A 23355-nucleotide genomic window follows, 5' to 3' on the forward strand; every position below is an offset into this window, starting at 1 on the left:
TCCCTCTGCCCTTTGTTTTAATCCTTCATTCCTCCTATTCTTCATCAACGCCCACTCTTCTCACTTATACTTGTAAGTATTCACTCATATTCAGTTTTATGAATGTTTATGAACTTACATAGTAATAGCAAACTATTACATTTTGAAAAAAAAACAATTGTTGTTTCAACTATTGTCCATGTTTAAGAGATACATCATTGAAGAGTCAAACACAAACCTTTACAGTTAAGATCAGTTTTTACAAGCATTTACTAGTAACATGAAAACAAAAGAAACAGCAATTAAATGAATACAGATTACATTTCAGATTTGATGATACAACCCAGTTAAGTCCCATATCAATTTCAATATTTTCATCATATTTGACTGATATTTTGCAAAGAGGATATTGTATTTCCAGTTGCTGCTTCATATTCACAGATTTTCCTCTTGGTATACATCTGCAAACTTTTTGACGATAATTCTGTTGATGTTAAATCATCAACAGATCCATCTACACACCAACAAACACTGCAGTCTTTTAATAATCAGTCTTTTGCACAGTGGCCTTCATTAAAAAAAGAAAAAAAAAAGAAGGATAGTCATAAATATTGGCTTCTTGTATAGAACTAACATATACTGCACAAGTTGCTCAAGGTGCTGCAATTATTACCCTGTTATATCACTCTCACGACATGTTCTATGGAAACCAATATGTGTATCTTTAAGGCCAGTGAAATCATTCAATAGAAATACGACCCTGTCAGACCTTGTAGGCTACCAACAGCCTATCAATAGAAAGTCCTTCCTACATGTACCAAGTATCCATTTACTACACCAAGGTGGAGAGAGGCATATGCAGATGAGTGTCTTACCAAGGTACATTATCGCCAAAATGGGGCTTGAAGTTGAACTCTGGGACAGTCAAATGTGTTTAAACTGCTCGACTATGACACCTCTTCTAATGTTTTTACCCTGTTAAATATTCCCTCCCTGGCATATAATAAATAAAATCCAAATTGTGGTCTTCATTTTGATAAAGTGATTGGATATATTGTTATTGAATTTCCTATATCCCAGCACCCCACCGCACCTACACAGCAACTCTCTTCACAAAGAATGATGGGTGAATATCCCTCTTTTATATAAAACTTTTACAAAAGGCAGGAAAGGATCTTCAGAAAGAGATCACGCAGTCAGTTTTACCCCTATTCTTTAATTTATAGTTCTTGAATATATAGGGTGATCAAAAATGATCCAGCTCTCTTCTAGTGGAGTATGATACCCCAATAATTGAAGGAAATCTCAAAAGAAAAAAAGATTTAAAAACAAGATTATCTTACAGGAAGTCCTACTAGATCATAAGATCTATATGTTATGAGAATTTTTTTGAGAAAATGAGTTCAACTATATACATGTTAAAAATAACTTTGGAAGTCATCAACCGAAAAACCCGAAGAGAAAGATTCCAAATCCTATGGCGATAATGAGATTAGCAAGCATGACTCGATACCAGAAGGGTGATTCTTCAAGAGATGTGGTCCTTTTGATCTCCTCCTCACTGGGTTCATCAGGAGCCTTGCCTGAGGTAATCCCACATAGTATCCCACAAGCTCGACGTGCAAAAGTTGGATCTCTGATCTCAACTGGGAAAAAAAAGATGATATCAAGGAATGGCATGTTATTACTGTGATATCAAATATTATGTCAATTTTTTTGTTACTCTAAATTGTTTTTATTCAGTTTCATTTATTGAGATCAACAGATAAAAATACATATATAAACAGACACATTTATGACAATACATAAGATGAATTATAAAAAGTGAGGAAGGCAGTGGCCCAAAAGGAAATAATCCTTGTAAGAAGCCGACCCTTTAAGAAAACAAGGTATATGTATCATTAAAACATCATAAAGGAGCACAAGATGCGATAAGAAATGAAGTATCTAACCTAATAAACGAACTAACAAAAGAGCCTAATATTGAATCTAATATTTAGATAATAAAAATACTTTATATTTCCTTCTAAAAACATATACTATTGTTCTCTGTATGCCTCATGGTTTAATCATCATTCATTTATTGATGCAGATAAACATTTTCAAAGTTGGGGAAAAAGTTTGTCTGGAGCTTTTATGAATATCGTAAAAATGAAAGAGCAGATTTGATTTCTGATTACCATCTTCAAGCTCCATTTGCTCACGGCTTGGTGGTACTTCAACAGGCTTGTAGGTATCATCCATTGGTTCCCGTTGCATTTTGCTGTGTCTGGTCCACCATGTTAGACGTACCAGCTGTAGGGATCAGCAATAATAATATCAGCATCATGATTAAACAAGAGAAAAGAAGATGGAAGCTGGTTAATACCCTTTTTTGTAATTAAATGTCATTTTTGTCTCCCCCTCCCCCTAAGTCTATTTTGAGCTTCCCTAGATTTGATGTCTAAAATATAGACAGTGCCTTAGATAATAAATGAACTTCATGCAGAAGGTTCCCTAATAATATGACATGTAGTATTCAAACATTGTGTCCGACCACTAGCATGAGCTTCCTAAAATAATCTCTAAAATATAGGAACATGGCTTGATCAGCTATTATATTTTGAGGTAATGGCCACATATAATCATGATTAATAAATACTACCTTACATTTCGATATATTTACCTTAAAGTGTGAAAGAATATTTGCAACGTTGTATAACAAAAAGCACAAGATGAAAGTGGACAATATAGGTCTATAATATTTATGTAAACTGTACTTTGTAAACAAAATGCACCGATCAGTTTTACGTTCTTCATGATACAACTTCACAGAACTACATGTAGTTGCATTTCCTTTAAACATGAAATACTTTTTGTTTATTTATAAACTAAGAACGAAGGGATGAATAATTGTAATGAATAAGAAAATGATTGATTAAAATGGTTTGTTATTATACATATTAAAATAAATTTAAATTATGTTATGCCCTGATAAGGACTCAAAGTCAAGTGTAATTTATTTCTTACTATTTCAATATTTAATATGAAATCCAATGTTTTGAAATCAGCAGTTCTTTACCTTTTCACTGGGGATGGGTTGGGTGAAGAGGCTGATAATGATGATGACGATGAGAGTAATAGCGAAGAGAACACAAGCAAAGTGAAGATAATGGAAGCTTGTGATGACGCTTGGTCTGTTATCAATCTGTCCACATCCTGGTCCTGGGTAGGTATAGTCTAGGATCATGCGCAGGACACCAACTACTACACCAACTAGAAGACCAAAGAACGCACCCTGCATGGAGTGATCAAGGTTTATAAAGAAGGTGGTCAAATATTAGACTGAAGATTTATGTCTCTTTCGTTCGTTAGCCTTTTAGAGAGGAACCGACCTTACCCAAATAAGAGGCTAACGGAACGAAAGAGACAGAAATTTTCGGTCTAGTCAAATATACGATAACCAGAGAAGAGTGAACATAATTGTAAAACCTCTATAGGAGCTCTGACAACTGTCAAAATAGACATAAACGCTGAAGGACTATTAACAAAACGCAAAGTCTCTTAATTAAATTATTGCACAAAGACAAGTTTATTACTAGTGCAGCGAATACAACTTGAGAGAAATTCAGTAACTCACAAATGGAATCTCAGGTCTCGGGAGAATTTCCCTATATGTATTAAACAAAATACAGAATATTGTCAATGTGCGGTTATGTGAATATAGTGACTATTAGTCAATAGGCAATAATTAAATCACCATTTGAGATATCGCTATAAAACTTCATAATAAAGGGAGAGGAGCTCGCAAAATACGTGACAGTGCTGCCAATTTGTATTTGATTGATCGCATCTTCAATAATTCATAATTTTTAATCGGAATTCGCTCAAACCTCCACTGACCTGTTCCTCTCATTTTCAGCTTCTATTAAAACCTAATGAATGTTATGGTGGACTCCCCTTTTGAATGTGACTATTTATATTAATGCGGAGGAGCATAAATATATTTGCTAGTTACCTTTTCAGTTACTCGTTCCCAGAACATGCCCCCTACAAAGACAGCAAAGATGGGCGGGGTTAGATATGACGTCATAGCTTGTATATAGACGAAAAGCTGACCGGTTCCTGAAGCTTGGATGAGTGGGAGCCACAGTACGGCTATGATTGCCATTACACCTGTACAGGCACTGAGTATAAAATAGTATGAAAATAGATTTAACAACAATAAAGAATTGTCAAAAATCATATTCTCAATAACAGATAAAAAAATAAGTGCCTATGTATCAAAATTAAAATTAAACAGAAGATTATTCATAGCGAAAATTCAAATGCAACACTACTGGTATATGGGTCCAACTAAGTTGAACAGTTACTTGAGAAACATACTTTTTTAGAAATCCAGCTGAGAGATAATCTGTTTTTTATTTCGAGATGTTTAAGAGCAGCAGTCATCATCATCATAATCATAATATTTAACAAACTTCAAAGAAAATGATAACAAGTGTTTGAATATCATACTATTTACTGTTGATATTCGGGACGAGGAGTAAAATGGTTAACAATTAACAGGAATAGTTTCTTGGAATACAATGTGCACCAGAAATGGTAGGAAACAAAGAGAAACGATTCAACCGTAATGTAAAGCGCTCTTTAATCATAATGAAACATCAAAAATGAAATATGTAGGAACTGTAAAACTAAAACCATTCTCTGAATTGACTAATATTATGTGTAATGTATATTTTTGATGGAAGATGATAATATTCTTTATCAGAACATTACCGGCCAACGATCAAGAGTTCGTTGTCCTTGGCAACAGGTCTAATCTTTGTCCAGATATCCATGGTGAAGAGAGTACTTAAACTATTGAAGACTGAGGTCAACGTACTCATCAAGGCGGCAAGCATGGCTCCAAACATTAACCCTTTCAATCCTGAGAAGAAAATATTACAATCAAATTAAACGAGCTAAAATGGGTGATAATTGATGAGCATTTCAGATTATCTAATGTCTAGATGTCCTTCCGTAAAACGAGTTTAATGTTTCTTTTCCCATGATTTTAGAGCAATATTCTTCAGTTCGTCTAAAGTACCGAAGCTGTGACATCATAAAAATCTATTTTTGGAATTTCTCAATTCTTTTCTTCATTTTCCGAAAGAGCATCAAAAATAATGTTCAAACGTCGAAAATCAATTGAATATGTTAAGTATTGGCTGAGATATGACCATCTGAATAAATATACTCCCCATAGGAACTCAGTGTTATATGCTCTGGCTCCTAATGGTTATGAACCAGAGCAAATAACACTGAGTTCCTATAGGACATCTATTTATTCAGATGGATATATTTCAGCCAATACTTAACATATTCAATTGATTTTCGACAACTGGACATTATTTTAGATGCTCTTTCAGAAAATGAAGAAAAAATTGAGAAATTCTAAAAATAGATTTTTGATGACGTCACACTTCACCACTCTATTATTCAATTCGTAAACCTGGCTCCATCAGACAGGAATAAATTGGCATAACAGAGAGGCCAATAGCTCGATATACGTGTCATTATGTTATTAGATAATTTGTGCTCTATACAGTGCGTCCCAGAAAAAACGAAACCGATAATTATCGATGTTTTATCATAACTTAATCACGAGTATAATTGATAAATGAGACATATTTAAAAAGTTTAGACCCTCTTCTTTCATTATTTTGATGCAACTCATATAATGCATAATTCACAAATGAGTGATTTAAATGAATTTGAAGAGAGAAAACCAAAAAGTCATTTGGCGGACGGTATCTGAATTTCAAAGAGAAAAATCACATTTCTAGATAGTTGAGTTTCTGCCCTTTCATATAACACCTCAGTGAGCTAGGAATAACAAAGTTCTGTTTGTTTAAAGTGTTGCTTGCATTTCCATAATTGTTATTAAACGAATTCGTTTTCACTGGCTGCCTGCCGTAGCGAGAAAGGGAATTAACAAAAGACTGAACTCCGCTTCGTTGACAATCAGTCGTATACGAAAGACTTCATGCATAGCTGATTGTCAACGAAATGGAGTTAAGTCTGTTGTCAATTCTGCTTGTTGCTACGGCAGCCAGCCAGTGAAAACGAATTCTTTTGATAAAATTATGGAAATGCAAGCACTACCTTAAACAAACAGAACTTTGTCATTCCTTGCTTATTTTTCCTGATTGAGGTGTCATATGAAAGGACAGAAACTCGACTTTCTAGAAATGTGATTATCTCTTTGAAATTCAGATACCGTCCGCCAAATGACTTTTTGGTTTCCTCTCTTCAAATTCATTTAAATCACTCATGCGTGAAATATGCATCATAATGAGTTGCATTAAATGAAAGAGGAGGATCTAAGCTTTCCAAATATGTGTCATTTATCAATTAAAAATGTGACTAAGTTATGATAAAAATCGATAATTCTGGGTTTCGTTTTTTCTGGGACGCACTGTATAGGGGCTCTGGTATTGTGGATGCTTTCATGAACAAAATTCGTTTCAAATATATTCACTGGATTTCACAATGATTCTACTTTTAGCGACTAATTCAATTCCCGGACACTTTTACCTGTGGGCATTAGTCTTAGAACCAGTCGTGGGTATGCGATGTCTGTACATCCATTAGGATTTCCGCAAACTTCTTCACATGTATCACGATCAAGGCATGCTACTTCATCTGGAAATATAACGCAAACAAAAATATTTCTTAACTTAAATATTGTAATTTTGCTTCATCATTAATATTTATGTTTTCACCTCATTAATTTCCTTTGATCAACACATCACACGAAGTGCCGCATTGTTGAGGTTAAGGACAAAAATATACGAAGGTTTTCATGCGAGTGGCAATAGCAAAAAAACAAGGAAGAGCTTGAACTAGACTGCAGCCGCCAAATCAAACCACACAAGACAAGAAATAGTAAGATACAGTAATTTCATAATTGAATTGACTCGAATTGAATTTATTTAGTCATCTGTAATGATAACAGAAATTCTTTGCACATTGGTTTAATAGTTAAATGTCACAACAGAATTATGCATAACAAAGAAGTGTACAATGACAAATACATTATGTGATAAAAACAGTAGAAAATACGATATTATTTCATAAGCAAGTTTCGAAACCAATGTGTGTCAACAAAACAAAACAGCAGAAGGAAATTTGTCTCATTAACTCCTATAATAATGTTAAAGTAGTAACTGAAGAAAGGGAAATCGTTTTTTTTTTTTTTTTTTTAGTTATGCAATTCAATTAGAATGTTGATCTACTTCAAAGATTGAAAATACATGATTTTTATGAGATATACAATAGGGTATATTGGCACCTATCTTTTGAAATCATGGTAATTATTCTACCCAGGTCACAGAATGCCAATGCCGAATTCTAGAAATTGATTGTTTTCCTCAAAGTTGGGCATAATTTATTAGTTGATGATTTCGGGTTGATGTCTGACTATGATATTATCTAATAATGATGCTGATTCTGATATACTTTTCACTGAGAAGCGCTTTCATGGGAAAAAAAAGTATGATAAAAATGATAATAATGATAATAATAATATTATTATTATTATCATTATCATTAATTATCATCATCATCATCATCATCATCATTACTATTATTATTATTATTATTATTATTATTACTATTACTATTATATCATCTAATCAGTATTATTATTATCATTATTATTATTATTATTGTTATCGTTATTATTAGTATTAGTATTAATGTTATTATGAACATGGGATGGTAACAGTGCTAACAGTTACATCTACGATGATACCTACCAGGCCATAATGCTCGGCTGACCATACCAGGGTAGATCATCAGAAGAAGAGGTAGAACTTTAAGGTAGCTTGCAAACACTGCTCCTGCTTTGGTTTGAGTAAAATTCTTGGTAGACATTGATCGCTGAACCAGAAACTGAAAGTTTGAAGAAGGAAAAATTACTGAATAAACTGTGGGGATTCCATACAGTCATCGGGAATGCAAAGCATTATTACTGCATACTTTTGCTTTCTACTCTCTCTTTTCCACAAAAAACCTTCCCTCTTTTTTCCAAGCATCTACAAAAAATAAACACACACGCGCACACCCATGTGCCTATACACCGACACCCACTCAAGCACAAGCACAAAAACCGTAAAGGATATAAGCACCCCTTCCCAGAACTTGAGAAGCAATCGCTTATAACGATTATGTAACTCAATTCTTTGAACACGACCTTCTTCTTTTCCATTTCCCCTTTTTTCGACCTATGTTAATTTCATCTCATCGAGAAAGAGCACATTTACCCATTCATCCCCTCTCCCATATCGTGAGCTCACTGTAACCTGCCTACCTGATTAGTACAGAAGTATTGAGCAGAGAGTAAGAAGATACCAAACACAACACCAGGCCATGGGTAGTCTCCGGCATCTGCAGCTCTGAAGATATGCCAAGCATTCTCTGTTGGTATACCACAGCTTGTAGCATTGAGGGGGTTAACAGACAGCTCTTCAAGGGTGGAATTAGGAATGGCATGCATATAGGCTTGATAAAGACCTTCAAACCAACCTATTTCAGACATAGCTGAAGCGTGATAGCAAAAGGTAGAAAAAGGACATATTTAACATAAAGTAATTCTCTTCCATAAGTATATAAAAAAAAAAGAGGATACTGATGTTACTGCGAGTATACAATAGCATAATTATATTTTTTGTCCAGGTCAAAAGCACTCATTGTACGATAATTTTGTAGATTACTATGGGATTATAAGATAGACGTAGTTTGAGCAAAGTCAAGGTAACTTACAAATGAAGAAGAGAATAAACCCTCCAATGATCATGATGACTGATTGTAGAGCATCAGTATAGATCACAGCAGTAAGACCTCCAGCCATGGTATACGCAGCAGTCATTACAAGTAATAAGATGAGAGATAGGTACAGATTCCAACCAAGCACTTGTTGGATGATTACAATGCCAGCATACATCTCAGACTGAAATAAATAGACATTGAAGAATAATTTTCTTTCTATGTTAATGACTATTTCTTATAAAGATCTTACAGTATTATTATAACACCAGGCATTGGACTCAATTAACTTACAGCACATTTATCCACTCCCTAAACTATTGGATAGAGCCTTCAGGAAGAAAAGTATTGATAATGATAAGGCTTCCTTGGGTAAACAAAAGTACTGTTTTTATTCGTTGTTCTACTTCTTATCATTATTATTATTATTATCATTATAATTATTATTATTATTATTATCATTGTTTATGTTGTTTATATATGCTCATTGAGGTCAGTAATTAAGTTATTAAGGAGGGAATCACATCATTGAACAGACTATGAAAAAAAAAATATAATGAACAAAATCACTTACGCTAAATACAAATGTATCTCTTATTTGTGGTTAAGGCACTCTCTTCTATACATGACAATTAACTACATCAACTTTTTCTTTCTCTCCACGTCATCTCTTCTTTACTCACCAATCACCTCTGATTATCATTTTTCCTCTTCCGCCATTTTAGCATTTTAAGGATATATTATAATGTTCCCTTATATTATATGAAATACTATAAAGATAAGGAGAAATTGAAATGCAAATTGTCTCCCTTTGACAATGTCTTGAATATGACTTACCGCGAGAGTAGAGACTATAGTGAAGACTATAGATACAACTGATAAACAGATCCTTAGTCTGGAGCCACCAAACCGAAGCTGAAGATATTCAGGTACAGTGATGACCTGCAATGCAAAGGTATCCAGTTCTAGTATGTTTTATTTCAATCCATATCAGACGTTAAGTAGAATTTCATAGCTATTTTTTTTTACAGTTACAAAGCGTTTTAAAATTGATAATTATTTGGTAAAACAATATACAAATTTATATTCCACATATACAAAGTAGGGATACTGATCGTCAAAAGAAACGTAACTTTGATAATCAACATTGAAGAAACATAAAAGCTTATAAGGCAGTATCATTCAAGAAGCACGAAACCTTATTATCTTCTGTATGTCGTCTGGATAAATGCCTCCCAATATATTACTTTGCAAACATATGCGTTGATAAAACTAATTACTTTCATCATCATCATTACTCCAGCAGCATCATCATCATCATCATCATCATCATCATCATCATCATCATAATCATCCATCACCATATTTATCACCACCACCATCATCATCACTATTATCATCATCATTATCATCATCATCATCATCCATCATCACCATTATCATTATCATCATCATCATCATCATAATCATCCATCACCATATTTATCACCACCACCATCATCATCACTATTATCATCATCATTATCATCATCATCATCATCATCACCATCATCATTATCATTATCATCATCACCTCCATCATAATCACCACCATCATCATCATCATTTTCAATATCAATATCATCATACCATCACCATCATTATCACCACTATCATCATCATCACCATCATCACCACCACCACCATCATCAGCATCATCATCATCATCATCAATCATCACCATCTTCATCATCACCATCACCACCATCATCACCATCAGCCTCATCATCAATCATCATCATCATCATCACCACCATCATCACCATCATCATCATCATCTTAACCATCATCATCATCACTATCAACATCGATCATCATCACCAGTATTTCAAGTCTCATGCAATGACTGTTAATGCTTACCCCACATGATATGTAGATTGGCATAAAGATGTATCCTAGTAACAACAGGCAGAAAAGTCCCTGAAATTAAAGACGAGAAAATTCGAATGACTGAGGCAGCATAAGGAAATATTGCTTGTTAAATTAAGCGCACCGTGATGACAAGGTGAGTCACTATCTAAATCATTTCCCTGTACTATAACCATGTCCGTCTTTCACATGCGAGGATACAGTTTTTAGCTTTTTTCTCTATAATTATCTTTAAAAGATAATAGTATAAAATTTATACTATTTCCTAGTAACTAGACCTTTTTTCTTCTCTTTTGTTACGGCAAATGGACAAAAAACATATTTGTTGTGCTGTTTGTGACAATATTTTTCGACTCGTGTTAGACTTTTTTTTATTTCAGCTAAGGGACACCTTTCTAAAAGTTCATGAGTATAGGTTCAACATTGTTTTTAATGAAGACTCTGCATCAAACTGTCATCTGCGAACATTATGTCTCACGACAACTTGTGAAGCGGGATCAAGGCCTAGAATTTGCGACAATTTTTAACGAACGGGAAAATAAAAGAAATGAAGGGCCAATCTAGCTAATAAAGGGCCTGTTATTTAAGTGGTATCGTCATTCAAAATACTAGCACATAGACAATCTTCGAAATTGTATGTTCAGTGGCAATGTGACTTCGCACATCACTGCTAAGCATTCTTTATGACGCCAAACTTGCAATTTACGAGAGAGGGTTAAATTGGACCATAGGCCAGGGATCCATGCATTTTACCATAAAGTGTCAAAAGCTTCTGGTCGAAATAAAACAATTCGTCTTCCCCTCATCCTTCCTCACTTCGACCAGCTTCATTTTTTGTTGATTTTTGTTCCATTTTTTTCTAATGAAACTGAAATGAATATGAATCTGAGGACATCTAGGCAGTTGGAAAACAAATTCCATTACTTTCTACGATGCAATTCCATCTCGTTTTAAGCCTCTGAAATGCATGTACAAATTAAATGATATTCGAAATTGACCCAATTTTATCACATAAAACCCCCTCCTCTGCATTTTCGCACAATGCAGACGAGAAACTAAGAATTTATTTTAATTGGCCATACATACTAAAACAAAATAAAATGTGAAGGACCATCCCTCATTCAATTAAAATGATTGATTTTTACAGTATTTTCCTAGTAAAGGCATAACAAATTCTTAAGGTTTGTTCAGATAAGACGCGCACTTGTCACTATACACGTAAAAAAACTGCGCTGTTTTTTTGTAAACGCGTTCTACCGCGTCTATCTGGACAAGCCTTTAATAAACCAAATATATGTATCTCCGAGTCAGATTAAAATGACCTGAATGCAAATATAGAGACAGTGAAATCAAAGATTGATAACTTACATGAAACTCATATGAGATGACTGCAATTCCGTTATTAGCTGCGGTTCCACTGAGTCCAATGAAATGGATGCTACCGATGTTACTCACGTATAGAGACAGACCAACCTGAAGAGTCACAATAGAAAATTATCAGGGTAATATATATATAACAATATCGATGACGGCGATGATACCGGCGATGATGATGTTGATGGTTATGATTATAATAATAATAATAATAATAATAATAATAATAATAATAATAATAATAATAATAATAATAATACTAATGATGATTATGACATTAATGAATAATTGATATATCATTTTGATTAGATTTTCCATCTAAAAATGCACTCGTTCAATTTTTCGCTCCTTATATCATCACATTTTGATTGATCTTCTCCTATCGTCATGTTTATCATTCATGTCATATTTCTGAGGCAGTGCCGTAGAATTTGGTCTTTAGTAGTGATCAATTAGGCTCATCAAGCAAGAAAATAACTTTTCCCGAACAATAAATTGCATTATGGGTGTACTTTTACACCATCTCTTTATAGTTTGTAATTTTACTCTATCATATATGTCTATATCAAAGCGAGCGAACAAAAGTATGTATACAGATGCATTTTATATATATATATATATATATATATATATTATAAGCTATTGTTTGTATGTTTGAAGATAGTATAGATGTAATACATACTTCGATACATAATTTCAATCTGTTTGCGCTTGCTCGTCCAAAAATATCCAATGAGCTTCAAAACACGGTATGGGGCAGGGGAGGACGCATTACGACTGAGTGAGAGAATTTCTACAGAAATTATCCATAATATATTAGGTTTTACTTCGATTATAATAACCTACCACCTGACAGTACTATATAATGACGGAAAATTATTTCATCACGTTTATTTGTTCATGTTGAAAATTTGTTAGGGGGCAAAATTGCTCCCTTGATCTTTCAAAATACGCTGATGTAACGGGTATATAATTTATGATAACGTACGTGTGACCGGCACAATCATTCTTGTTCATGAGCGAACAAATTTGGATGAGGAGAAAGAGGAGAGAGAGGAGAGAGGAAGGAGATAGAGAGAGAGAGAGAGAGAGAGAGAGAGAGAGAGGGGAGAGAGAGAGTGAGAGAGAGAGAGAAAGAGAGTGTGTGTGTGTGTGTGTGTGTGTGCGTGTGCGCGCGCGGAAGAGAGAATGAGATAGAGAGAGAGAGAGGAGAGAGAGAGAGAGGAGAGAGAGAGAGAGAGAGAGAGGAGAGAGAGAGAGAGAGAGAGGGGGAGATAGTGTGCGTGTGTGTGTGTGTGCGTGTGTGTGTGTGTGTGTATGTGCGCGGAAGAGAGAATGGAATAGAGATAGATAGATAGATAGAGAGAGAGAGAGAGAGAGAGAGAGAGGAGGGTAGAAATATAGTGTCCCTGATTGGTTCTTCAGACGGGCTCTGACGCACTACGCTTAATAAGCGATCCACCTTGAATATATTGCGATATTTTTAGACGTGGAATGGGATATCGTTTCTCATCTATGGGCACAGAGAGGCTTAAGTATCATTCATACATGAACGCTATAGCACCTAGCTACATATTTCACATAATACGTATGAGACTTGATGCTACAATCGTTTGGAATTAAAACAAAATATTTGTTTACATAAATAGTAAGACATTGAAAATCCGAGATGTGGGCAGGGGAACGGAATGACGTGACATTTCGGCCATACTTTGCCAGGAGGAGAGATAAATTATATAAACAATATTTTGAGAATCTGTTTAATCACAGAATTTTTGTTGTATCAAGGACCCATGCAAAATCACACTTTTAACACGTTAAAGATTCAACTTTTATAATGTTGGATCAAGCAAGTTTAAAGTGTTATCTCCCATTTTAAAAAGCAATCACTCTGGCTTATTCATTCATTCATTAATTCATTAATCTCGATTTATTGAAAGAAAATTCATTATGAAACCAGTTCAAAGACTGATACAAACAAAGATTACATAGTTGCATTGTTCAAAATTATGTAAAAAGAATCTAATGAATTTACCAATATTGACAAGAAACAAAAATTGATAATAGAAATAAAGAAGGATTGTTTATAGCACTTCAAATGAATAATAAACTTAGATAAATGTCCAGTTATAAAATAAAGAGAGAAAAGAAGAAATGAATAGGGATAAGATGGGAAAGACGACCGAGAGAACAGAGAGAGAGGAACAAGAAGGATGTTTTGAGAGAAAAATATAAGAGTGCTATTTAATAGTGATTGAACGTTTTATTACAATATGCATGGTACAATACACTTACCAACCACCAGCTCATACTCCTACCCGCCAGGAAATAACCCGTAGTCGTTCCCCTGTTCGCCTTCCATGCCGACTACATCAATATAACAAATACAAACATTTTGATACAAAATAGAATACCTCAATGCTTGCTGACCAATACGATATAATATAATACGAAATGCACCTGAAAGAAAATAAACTCATATCTCCTTATTATGACGAAAAAAATGAATGTAAATTAACACTAGATAACTGGTTATTCATGTTCAGTGGCGTATCTGATGATTTGAGTAAATCAGCAAGAAATATGATAATAATGGTTTATCTTAGCCTTGATTCTTTTGACGATTAAGATCATTACTTGCACGAAATTCTAGTGCCATTATATCACCAACAAACATGCAATGACCGTAATACGGTTTGCAAGCTGTCCCATCAAAGTCCTGACCTTCGTTCATTTGATTGATAATTTTGGATTATACATACAATATGTATTATTTATTAAAAGGGCTATTGATTTGGTTCTTGATAGGTATTACATTTTTTATTTCAATTAACTTCAGTTAAATTCAGTTCGGATTCACCTCTTGCCTACAAATCTTCCGTTAGAAAATATATTGTAGGTGGGTGGGACTGTAGGTGATGAGACTGTGGGAACGTGGGACTGTGGGTGGGACTGTGGGGAATAGGATTGTGGGTGGGACTGTGGGTGGGACTGTGGGGAATGGGACTGTGGGTGGGACTGTGGGTACGTAGGACTGTGGATGGGACTGTGGGGAATGGGACTGTGGGTACGTAGGACTGTGGATGGGACTGTGGGTGGGTGGGACTGTGGGTACGTAGGGCTGTGGGTGGGACTGTGGGGAATAGGACTGTGGGTGGGACTGTGGGTGGGACTGTGGGTGGTTGACTGTGGGTGGGACTGTGGGTACGTAGAACTGTGGGTGGGACTGTGGTGAATGGGACTGTGGGTGGGACTGTGGGTGGGACTGTGGGTGGGTGGGACTGTGGGTACGTATAGGACTGTGGGTGGGACTGTGGGTGGGTGGGACTTGGCATGGGTACGAGGGACTGTGGGTGGGACTGTGGGTGGATGAATGTGGGTGAGTGGGATTGTGGGTGGGACTGTGGGTGGATAGGACTGTGGGGGGACTGTGGGTGGGTGGGACTTTACATGGGTACGAAGGACTGTGGGTGGGACTGTGGGTGGATGACTGTGGGTGGGACTGTTGGTACGCGGGGTTATGGACGGGTTGGACTGTGGGTACGTGGAACTGTGGGTGGGACTGTTGGTACGCGGGGTTATGGACGGGTTGGACTGTGGGTACGTGGAACTGTGGGTGAATGAATAGCGAGGACACTCATTAGAACGGGAACATCACTTTGTCGACCACTCGCAAAATGAGTACGTCCTTGGTTCGAGAACCATGTAAAATTGTTTAAAATTTAAGGTAATTTCACATAGGGCTACGTTTATTGCTCTATTTGCACGGAAAAGTAGGTCCTCTGTTATGCAGTGAATTGTGTGTATGTGTGTGCGTGTTGTTACTTGAATCCAAGAGCGACTACACAATGCAATTTAAATAGATGTCGCATATTGCACTGATAATAAAACGTACAAAAGATTGTAGCTTGAAAAAAAAAACAATAACTGTGCAATAACCACATCGCATGTTTGGAATCATGACAATGCGTTCAGTTCAAATTTGAAAGAAATCGATTTCAATGCTATCCATTCAAACGGCGCCGTGAATGTGAAGCTTCATAGAGGTGATATCCCCCACTGGCTTCATTATCAACGCCAAACCACCATGAATGTAATTGAATTATCTTCAATACATCGCAGGCATTATAAATATGCGCCCTTTACTTGGCCTCTCGGTTATTTTTTTCAAGAAACAAACAGTTTATAGTTATGATTATGCCCTTCAGCACCTGGTGAACTTATTGGGAATGAATGTCATGGTTTATTGGATTTAATTAATCCTCCTGTGTTTCCACAATATGCATTTGGCTTCATCTCGAAAGGGTCGGATATGTTTATCATGTACCAAACATATTCATTGTGAACCAAAATAACCTGTGCACAATAACATGGGTACTATCAACCCGATAGGTATCCAACTCGAACCTAGCGAGTTTGAAATCATTTCCCCTTGTATGGTTGAGCTTATCAGAATAATAATGAATAATAAACACATTTTATTATTAGCTATGGCAATCTCAGCAGGCAATATTGATTTTGTTCATCATAGAATTACTCACAAGAGTGAGAAGACACACACGAATAAAATTGATTTTTGTCTGTGTTTAAAAACCAGCTATATATAGGGCTTGTTTAAATCAAAATAAGATTGATCGGGAGAACCATGCACTGATTCAAATACCATATCAATATATTATTCACTGGTTTTGCCACTAATTTAGCAAACCATTATACCATTACTGTTTAGTTTACGAACGTGCGAATCATGACTTCTATATGTCATTCTATTCCACATTGCTACACTATTGAGATGTAAATGATTAAAATCAATTCATTGAAAACATTCTTTGTACGTATATACGTTTGGCTGAGTGTTAAAGTCGACATAGTTTTCGTGATACTGTATAATCAGTGAAGTAAACCATTGCGAGGCCTGGATGAACGTCATGGTCCCGTTCATGGTAGATCAAATACATAGTAAGATTTCGATGATAATTATAAAGGTTTGTAATGATTTTCACACTCTTTTAATGTGATAATAAAGTGTTTATTGCACACAGCGGTATTTTACAAGAAATAAAAGCGACGGTTGTTGGTGCCGGAGGGGTGTTTGTTTATGTAATCAGAAAAAATGACATCCAAGGCCTACTACTAGTACTCAATATATACTCATGGTTCCAGATTAGCTCTAAGACTCTTCAATGAATACTTCAGGTTGTGAGCTTTATTACGCAACTCTAATTGTAGGCTCGAAAAGTGTATAGTGAATGTTTATTTCAATGGAAAGCTTAATAGGTGTGCAGTGGGCATTGTCCCACTATATGCTAATCCGAGGAGCAAATAAAGTGCACAGATTTCGAATCAATTTCAACGACTTTCAGGTGACTTTCACTATAATTTATGGAACCTCATAACTTCCATTCCTTTCAAAAGATATGTCATAAACAGAATTATTGTATTCATATTCGTTGATTATTGAAGAAGAGTAGAGTTAAATGTCAATTGGTGCATACAAAATACGTCGGAGTGAGTCAAGTGTATGCCTTCCATGTTAATTAATCATTTTTGTAGTATTTCGATAAATTCTTTTTTAGTCAAAGTAATGTGTTGTTATCATTATTAAGCTTACAATTTTTCGAACCATTTTATGAAGGAGCTTATCAGATAAAATTCTAAATTTAAATGGACATAGAGCGACCCCTCTCTCTCCTTTCTCCTTATATTCCTATTCTTCTTCTCGAAACTAAAAATTTACTATGAAGTCGAGCTGATATGAATTCCTGCTATACCGACGAGTATGTACATTGAAACACGAAAATCAATATGTCACATAACTGATATGTACAATAGAAGTACTACTACTCATATCACTACTTCTACTACTACTACTACTACTACTACTACTACTACTACTACTACTACTACTACTACTACTACTACTATTAATACTACTACTAATCATAATAACAATAACATATCCGTAAAGCGCTTAGAGACATCATCGATGTATTAAGCGCTGTATGAAAGCAGAATATTAGTATTACTACTACTACTACTACTACAACTACTACTACTACTACTACTACTACTACTACTACTATATACCACTAATACTATTACTAATACTACTAACCCTATTACTACTATCGTATAATAATATGTATATACTACTGTTACTGTTAGACCTGACTACTATACTACTGCTACTACAACTGCTGCTACTACTACTACTACTTCTACTTCTTCTACTGCTAAATACAACTACTATAAATATACAGAAGCAGAATATTATTATTACTACTACTACTACTACTACTACTACTACTACTACTACTACTTCTACTGCTGATATACAGAGGTCGTCGTATGCATGTTTTACTTACCCAGATACCCAGTGTGAGAACGACTATGAAATGGATGACGATGACGACAATGTCAGCAGTTTTCAGAGCGGCTTCGTCGACTGCCATTTTCAACTATCTTCTTCACTTCAGTATTGAATGTAGTAATTCGCAGTACAATTCGGGTGTAATCAATGAGCTTAAAATCATACCTCCTTGGAGTAACACGCCACGTGGATATATGAACAGAGTATTATGCTTCTGATTGCAATGTTGTTGTTACAGTACGATCAATGATCTTGGTTGCTCGATTACACAAAGTCGTCTGCTTGCAAGTGAAATTGAAATCCACTAAAGATGTAAACGTTTGGACAGCGTGGCGTCTAAAAAATGCCTATATGAGCTTGTAGTAATTCAGGTGTCCTTCCGTTATCCTGGCGAAAACTACAAACACTCGTACAAACACATTCGTACAATAATATATATCTTTTGGCTGTGAATGGAAAGAGCCTTGAATAGCCTGAAAATACTATTATTCATGCCTCCCTGGTGTGTATATTATGCTTGAATACACAAGGTATCCGCAGTGAGCGAGGGGGTGTTTTTGGAGGTGTATCGATTTCTCCGAACATGATTGGTCAGTCGCATATTGCCATATATATTACGTATTTATAACATATTCATCTTTAATTCCCTCTTTTTACCATTCGTGCTTTACTCAGAAGCAATCTTTGGAATAACCTTCAGATATTACTGTGGTCGTTATGTTCTATTCGAGCATTTTGTCAATATGAATACACTTATTCACACATGTTTGTGGTGTGTATGGTTGTGTGCGTGTGTATGTATGCGTGTATATCTATATGTAGCAATGGAAATACCCACCCGAAAAAAATCTACTTGGTACGTCGGGCGACACCAAGTCGACCGAACCCTGAGACCACTTCTGAAATTAGAAAAATCATGAAGGAAAGTAAGGAGTTTTGTATACGTGAATATGATTACCGCACTGTCACATACCTTGGAGTAGAGCTTCTGTGTGTCGTATTTGAACCTCATTGCATTCATCTCACATCTATAACTATTATTAGAATTAACAATTTATATTATTGTCCGAGGTTAATTACCAGTATTACAGCTTTAATACAATGTTTGAATAAACAAATGTTGCTCTTCATTATTCAACAAAATCAGGGAGGATTTTTGATTGTTTATTTAAGTTTTAGGAGTGTGTCATTCAATCAATGACTTTCAGAGTATACTTATTCAAAGGCTGAAGAAATATTTGAAGAAGATATGAATTTGTCGGTGCAATTCGCCCAACTAATACCCCCATCTATCCTTCGTTCTCCCCCTCTTCCTCTTATTGGCTGTGTAACGATACAATGATATGTAATACATGGGGTACACCCCCGACATGTGTATAAAATGGGATCATTCTCACGTTTGTTATAACAATGGATAACACATTTCAAAATCATAGTGTAACATTGATAATTGAGGGCAAAAGTCAAAATTACAATAACCAGGATGGGCAAAAAGTAACGTCCTACTATATGTCTCTTCTGGAATATATACACAGATGACAATATATCAAAATTACTCTTAATACTTTCTACAACTTTTCCCCCTTTTTTCAACAACAAAAAGAAAGGAAAGGAAAAATAAACAATATAATAGTATACAAACATATGTATTATGTATGTATGTGTTCAAATTAAGATTCGCATTCAGTTTTGCTGGTTAGGGTACAAGCGTGTGGCGTAATTTTTGATATTCTGTTAACGGGCGATAATTATCAAGGATATAGTATATGAATATACTTAACGAAAATTTAGTACAAGTGTCAAATTACATTAAAAATAAAATAAAAACGGCCCCCAAAATGAAGTACGACCACGGTCTTTTTCAGGTCACAAAGTTAGAACATTTTTTTTCTTTCTTCCCTGTTTTTCTTCTTCCTTACCAAACTCTCCCCACAAGATGACCCCGACAATACGACCCGATCCCGATAGATATTGTTCATATTATCCCGAAGTTTCATTGATCAATAAAGTATGATCGATAAACCCCGAGAAAACAACAGAATCATCTGTCAAGAACAATTCACACTGTCACAATCACCACATGAAAAGAAAGAATAAAAGAAAGGGGGAAAAATCCAACCACTTGGGAAACAGTGAACATGGGATGACAATAAATAATGCTTTTTACAAAACTAAATTACAGCGAGATTAATAATATGGTAATAATTAATTTGCATATGAAAAAAAGCTCACAACTACAACATCAACAAAATAATCAATGATCTTCTAATTTCGTATATGATAGTATCTCTATATCTTAATATAGGCCTAACAGAAACCAAATTCATGAGTAGTATGATTGGAGGTCAAACAAACAAGACTTGAACTTGATATAGTTTTTAAATATTTTTAAACCGGAGGGGGGGGGGGGGTGATTTTATGTGTATTTTTTTTTTCATTAGGTCTATTAGTTTGTCGTACATTTCGCTTATTCCAAGTATCACTATTGGGTTATTTAACTTTATGTCGGTTTCGTCATTGGACATCATTAGTTTAAATTTGTCATCGTCGTACATGTAGGTTTTAAAAGTCCGGTACTAAATTGTTAAGCTTAGAGTATATTTTTAATCGGAGATCTTTAAATGAGTAAGTTGTTTTAGGAAGTGTATTTCATTCTCTTCATGCTCTTATCATACAGGGTGCACGGAATGAAGGGGCTTGATTTGGGGGGGGGGGGTGCTCGAAGCCCCTCCTAAACTTTTTTTTAGACGACGTATATTTTTATAAAAAAAGAGAGAGAAAGAGAAAAAGAAAGAAAATAGATAAATGTTATGTCTTTAAAGATTGAATTATTAAAATGATAATTAATGGCGATACTGGAAACAAAAAGCATCGGAATGCATATCAAAGGAATGGTAGATATATGTCGTATGCATACATGCAAGCATAGCTAATCATATAGACATGGTAAATGCCCATAAAAGGGGTCTGGGTGGAGTCTGATATGATTTGGTTACCAGACTTGATGTACCGTATATAATGTAATTTAAGTTTCTGTTAAGAAGGCTTAGGAGTAAAGGGATTTACTGCAAGAACGAAATGTGAAAAACCCGGTCATGATTATTCTCTTGCATCCGATATCATTTGGTCGACTTTGAGAGATCCTGAAAGGTCAAAGTCACAAAAGGTTATGAAAAAAGGAAAAAAGTGGGTCAAAATCCCTTTTTACACCGTAAATTACCCACAATTTATTGTTGACTGAAATGGCACATGTAATAATGAAATTTGACTGACATAGGGCGCGTTTATCAAGGCTTGCCACTAGATATGTACATATCGTACCCCACTATCAAACCCCACTATCGAACCCCACTATTATACGATCGTGATTTGCGGGATGTCGCGTTTATCGTCCCTTCAGTATTCAAAATAAAGGCCTTGTGTCTGCCCAGCTGTTTTGACCCGGGAAGCAGACAGTTTATCGGAGGTCATCTTCACACACATGCTTGTACACAACACCTGGGGGTCCTATTTGTATGTGAGGTTCAAAACAGCTTTGCGTTTATCGATCTCTCAGAAACGTGATTCTGGCTGTATGTCACATTCAAAACGCACCTTTTTGCGTCTTTAGATATGCCCATATCTAAAGACGTTTGAAAAAGGCTTTGCGTTTATCAACTTCTAAATTTGCCTGAAAGACGTTTGAGAAACCTGATTCTAGCCAAAAATTTGCTAGATAAACGCAACCATGGATTGGTCGTCCATTCATGGTTGACATGGCAATAAGATATTATGGATTTTTTTTCTCGGTAGAATTTGATTAAAAGGTGGAGAGGAGGGGTGAAGAAAAGTGATCTGAGCACATCATTGTATGTGCCCGAGGTGCCCCCGGGCCCCGGGTTTATAGGGTGGAATTTGTAAACATTTTGTACACATTGGCATATTGGAATTAATATATATATATATATATATTTGTCGGTATAAATTGATGGCTAGTTTCATGTCGGTGATATCGGTGGCCTCTACACCCCCTATGTAATATGGAGGGCTTGGGAGGGGTAGCGGGAGGGGTTGGCGGTACTGAGAGGGTGGTGGGAGGGGTGGTGAGGCGAGGGGGGTCGATAAGGGGGATAGTGCATTGGTAAATCATTATGATTAAAATTATTGTAAGTAAATCAGTATGATTTTTTGCTTTTGAACCCCATGGAAGAACAGGACCGTTTTGAAAATGGTCCTGAAATGGGCCGCTATCCAACCGTTTGTCTATACGTAACACATTTACTTACTTTCTTTTTCGAAAATAAAAACAAACAAACAAATATTACTATACAGTATACTACTGACTACTCCTATACTACTACTATACTACTATTACTACTCATATTACTGGTCTTATACTTGGGTTGTTATTGTTGGTATAGTATGGTATGATATTATTATTGTCCCAATCACAAAATAAAAAACCAATATGAAAAAAAGAAGAAATATATATATAATATATAATCAAAGACTAGGCCTATATACGGGCTGTAAAGCCCACTCAGCTTTTTAATATATGACAAAATTGATTTTTCGTGGGGTCCGAAAAACTAAATAAAATTGAACTTAATTGCAATAACAAAAACACACATCAATATTCAACTTATATTCGTAAAAATAAAGAAACCTAGAAAACACAAGAAATCATTTGACAGACGGTCACAGACCAATATCTAAAGGTATGTCATTCTTTTGACGTTACCCTCGGTGTAACAAATATTCTTCGGCATTAACACTCACTCCTAGGTCTTGGTATAGCAATGCCTTTCCTTGAGATCTTAGACAGTATGATAAATCACAATAGTCTTGAAGGCTTCCTCTAAATAATTGAAGGAGCCATACTATGCCAGATTTGTAGACCATCAAGCTGACTTAATATTGATCTGTTATTCTTTTAAATTGTTGTATGTTGG

At 35.3% G+C, this 23355-nt stretch overlaps 1 protein-coding gene across 1 annotated transcript; it reads right to left on the reverse strand.

Annotated features, from left to right (window-relative positions):
- Nucleotides 1-218: 218 nt before the first annotated feature.
- LOC574570 (sodium/glucose cotransporter 4) lies at nt 219-18910 on the reverse strand. Its single transcript, XM_030981210.1, has 14 exons — nt 18420-18910; nt 14350-14421; nt 12049-12153; nt 10672-10731; nt 9610-9714; nt 8770-8956; nt 8318-8547; nt 7764-7899; nt 6541-6648; nt 4741-4891; nt 3977-4145; nt 3041-3256; nt 2160-2274; nt 219-1625 (listed from the first exon to the last, which is right to left on the reverse strand). Exons 1-14 carry the CDS (start codon nt 18504-18506, stop codon nt 1420-1422), a joined length of 1947 nt encoding a protein of 648 aa, XP_030837070.1. The 5' UTR covers nt 18507-18910; the 3' UTR covers nt 219-1419.
- Between the last annotated feature and the right edge of the window lie 4445 nt (nt 18911-23355).

Source organism: Strongylocentrotus purpuratus, unplaced genomic scaffold (genome assembly GCF_000002235.5).
Source record: "Strongylocentrotus purpuratus isolate Spur 01 unplaced genomic scaffold, Spur_5.0 spur5_scaffold_11, whole genome shotgun sequence".
In the NCBI taxonomy this organism is placed as follows: Eukaryota; Metazoa; Echinodermata; class Echinoidea; order Camarodonta; family Strongylocentrotidae; genus Strongylocentrotus; species Strongylocentrotus purpuratus.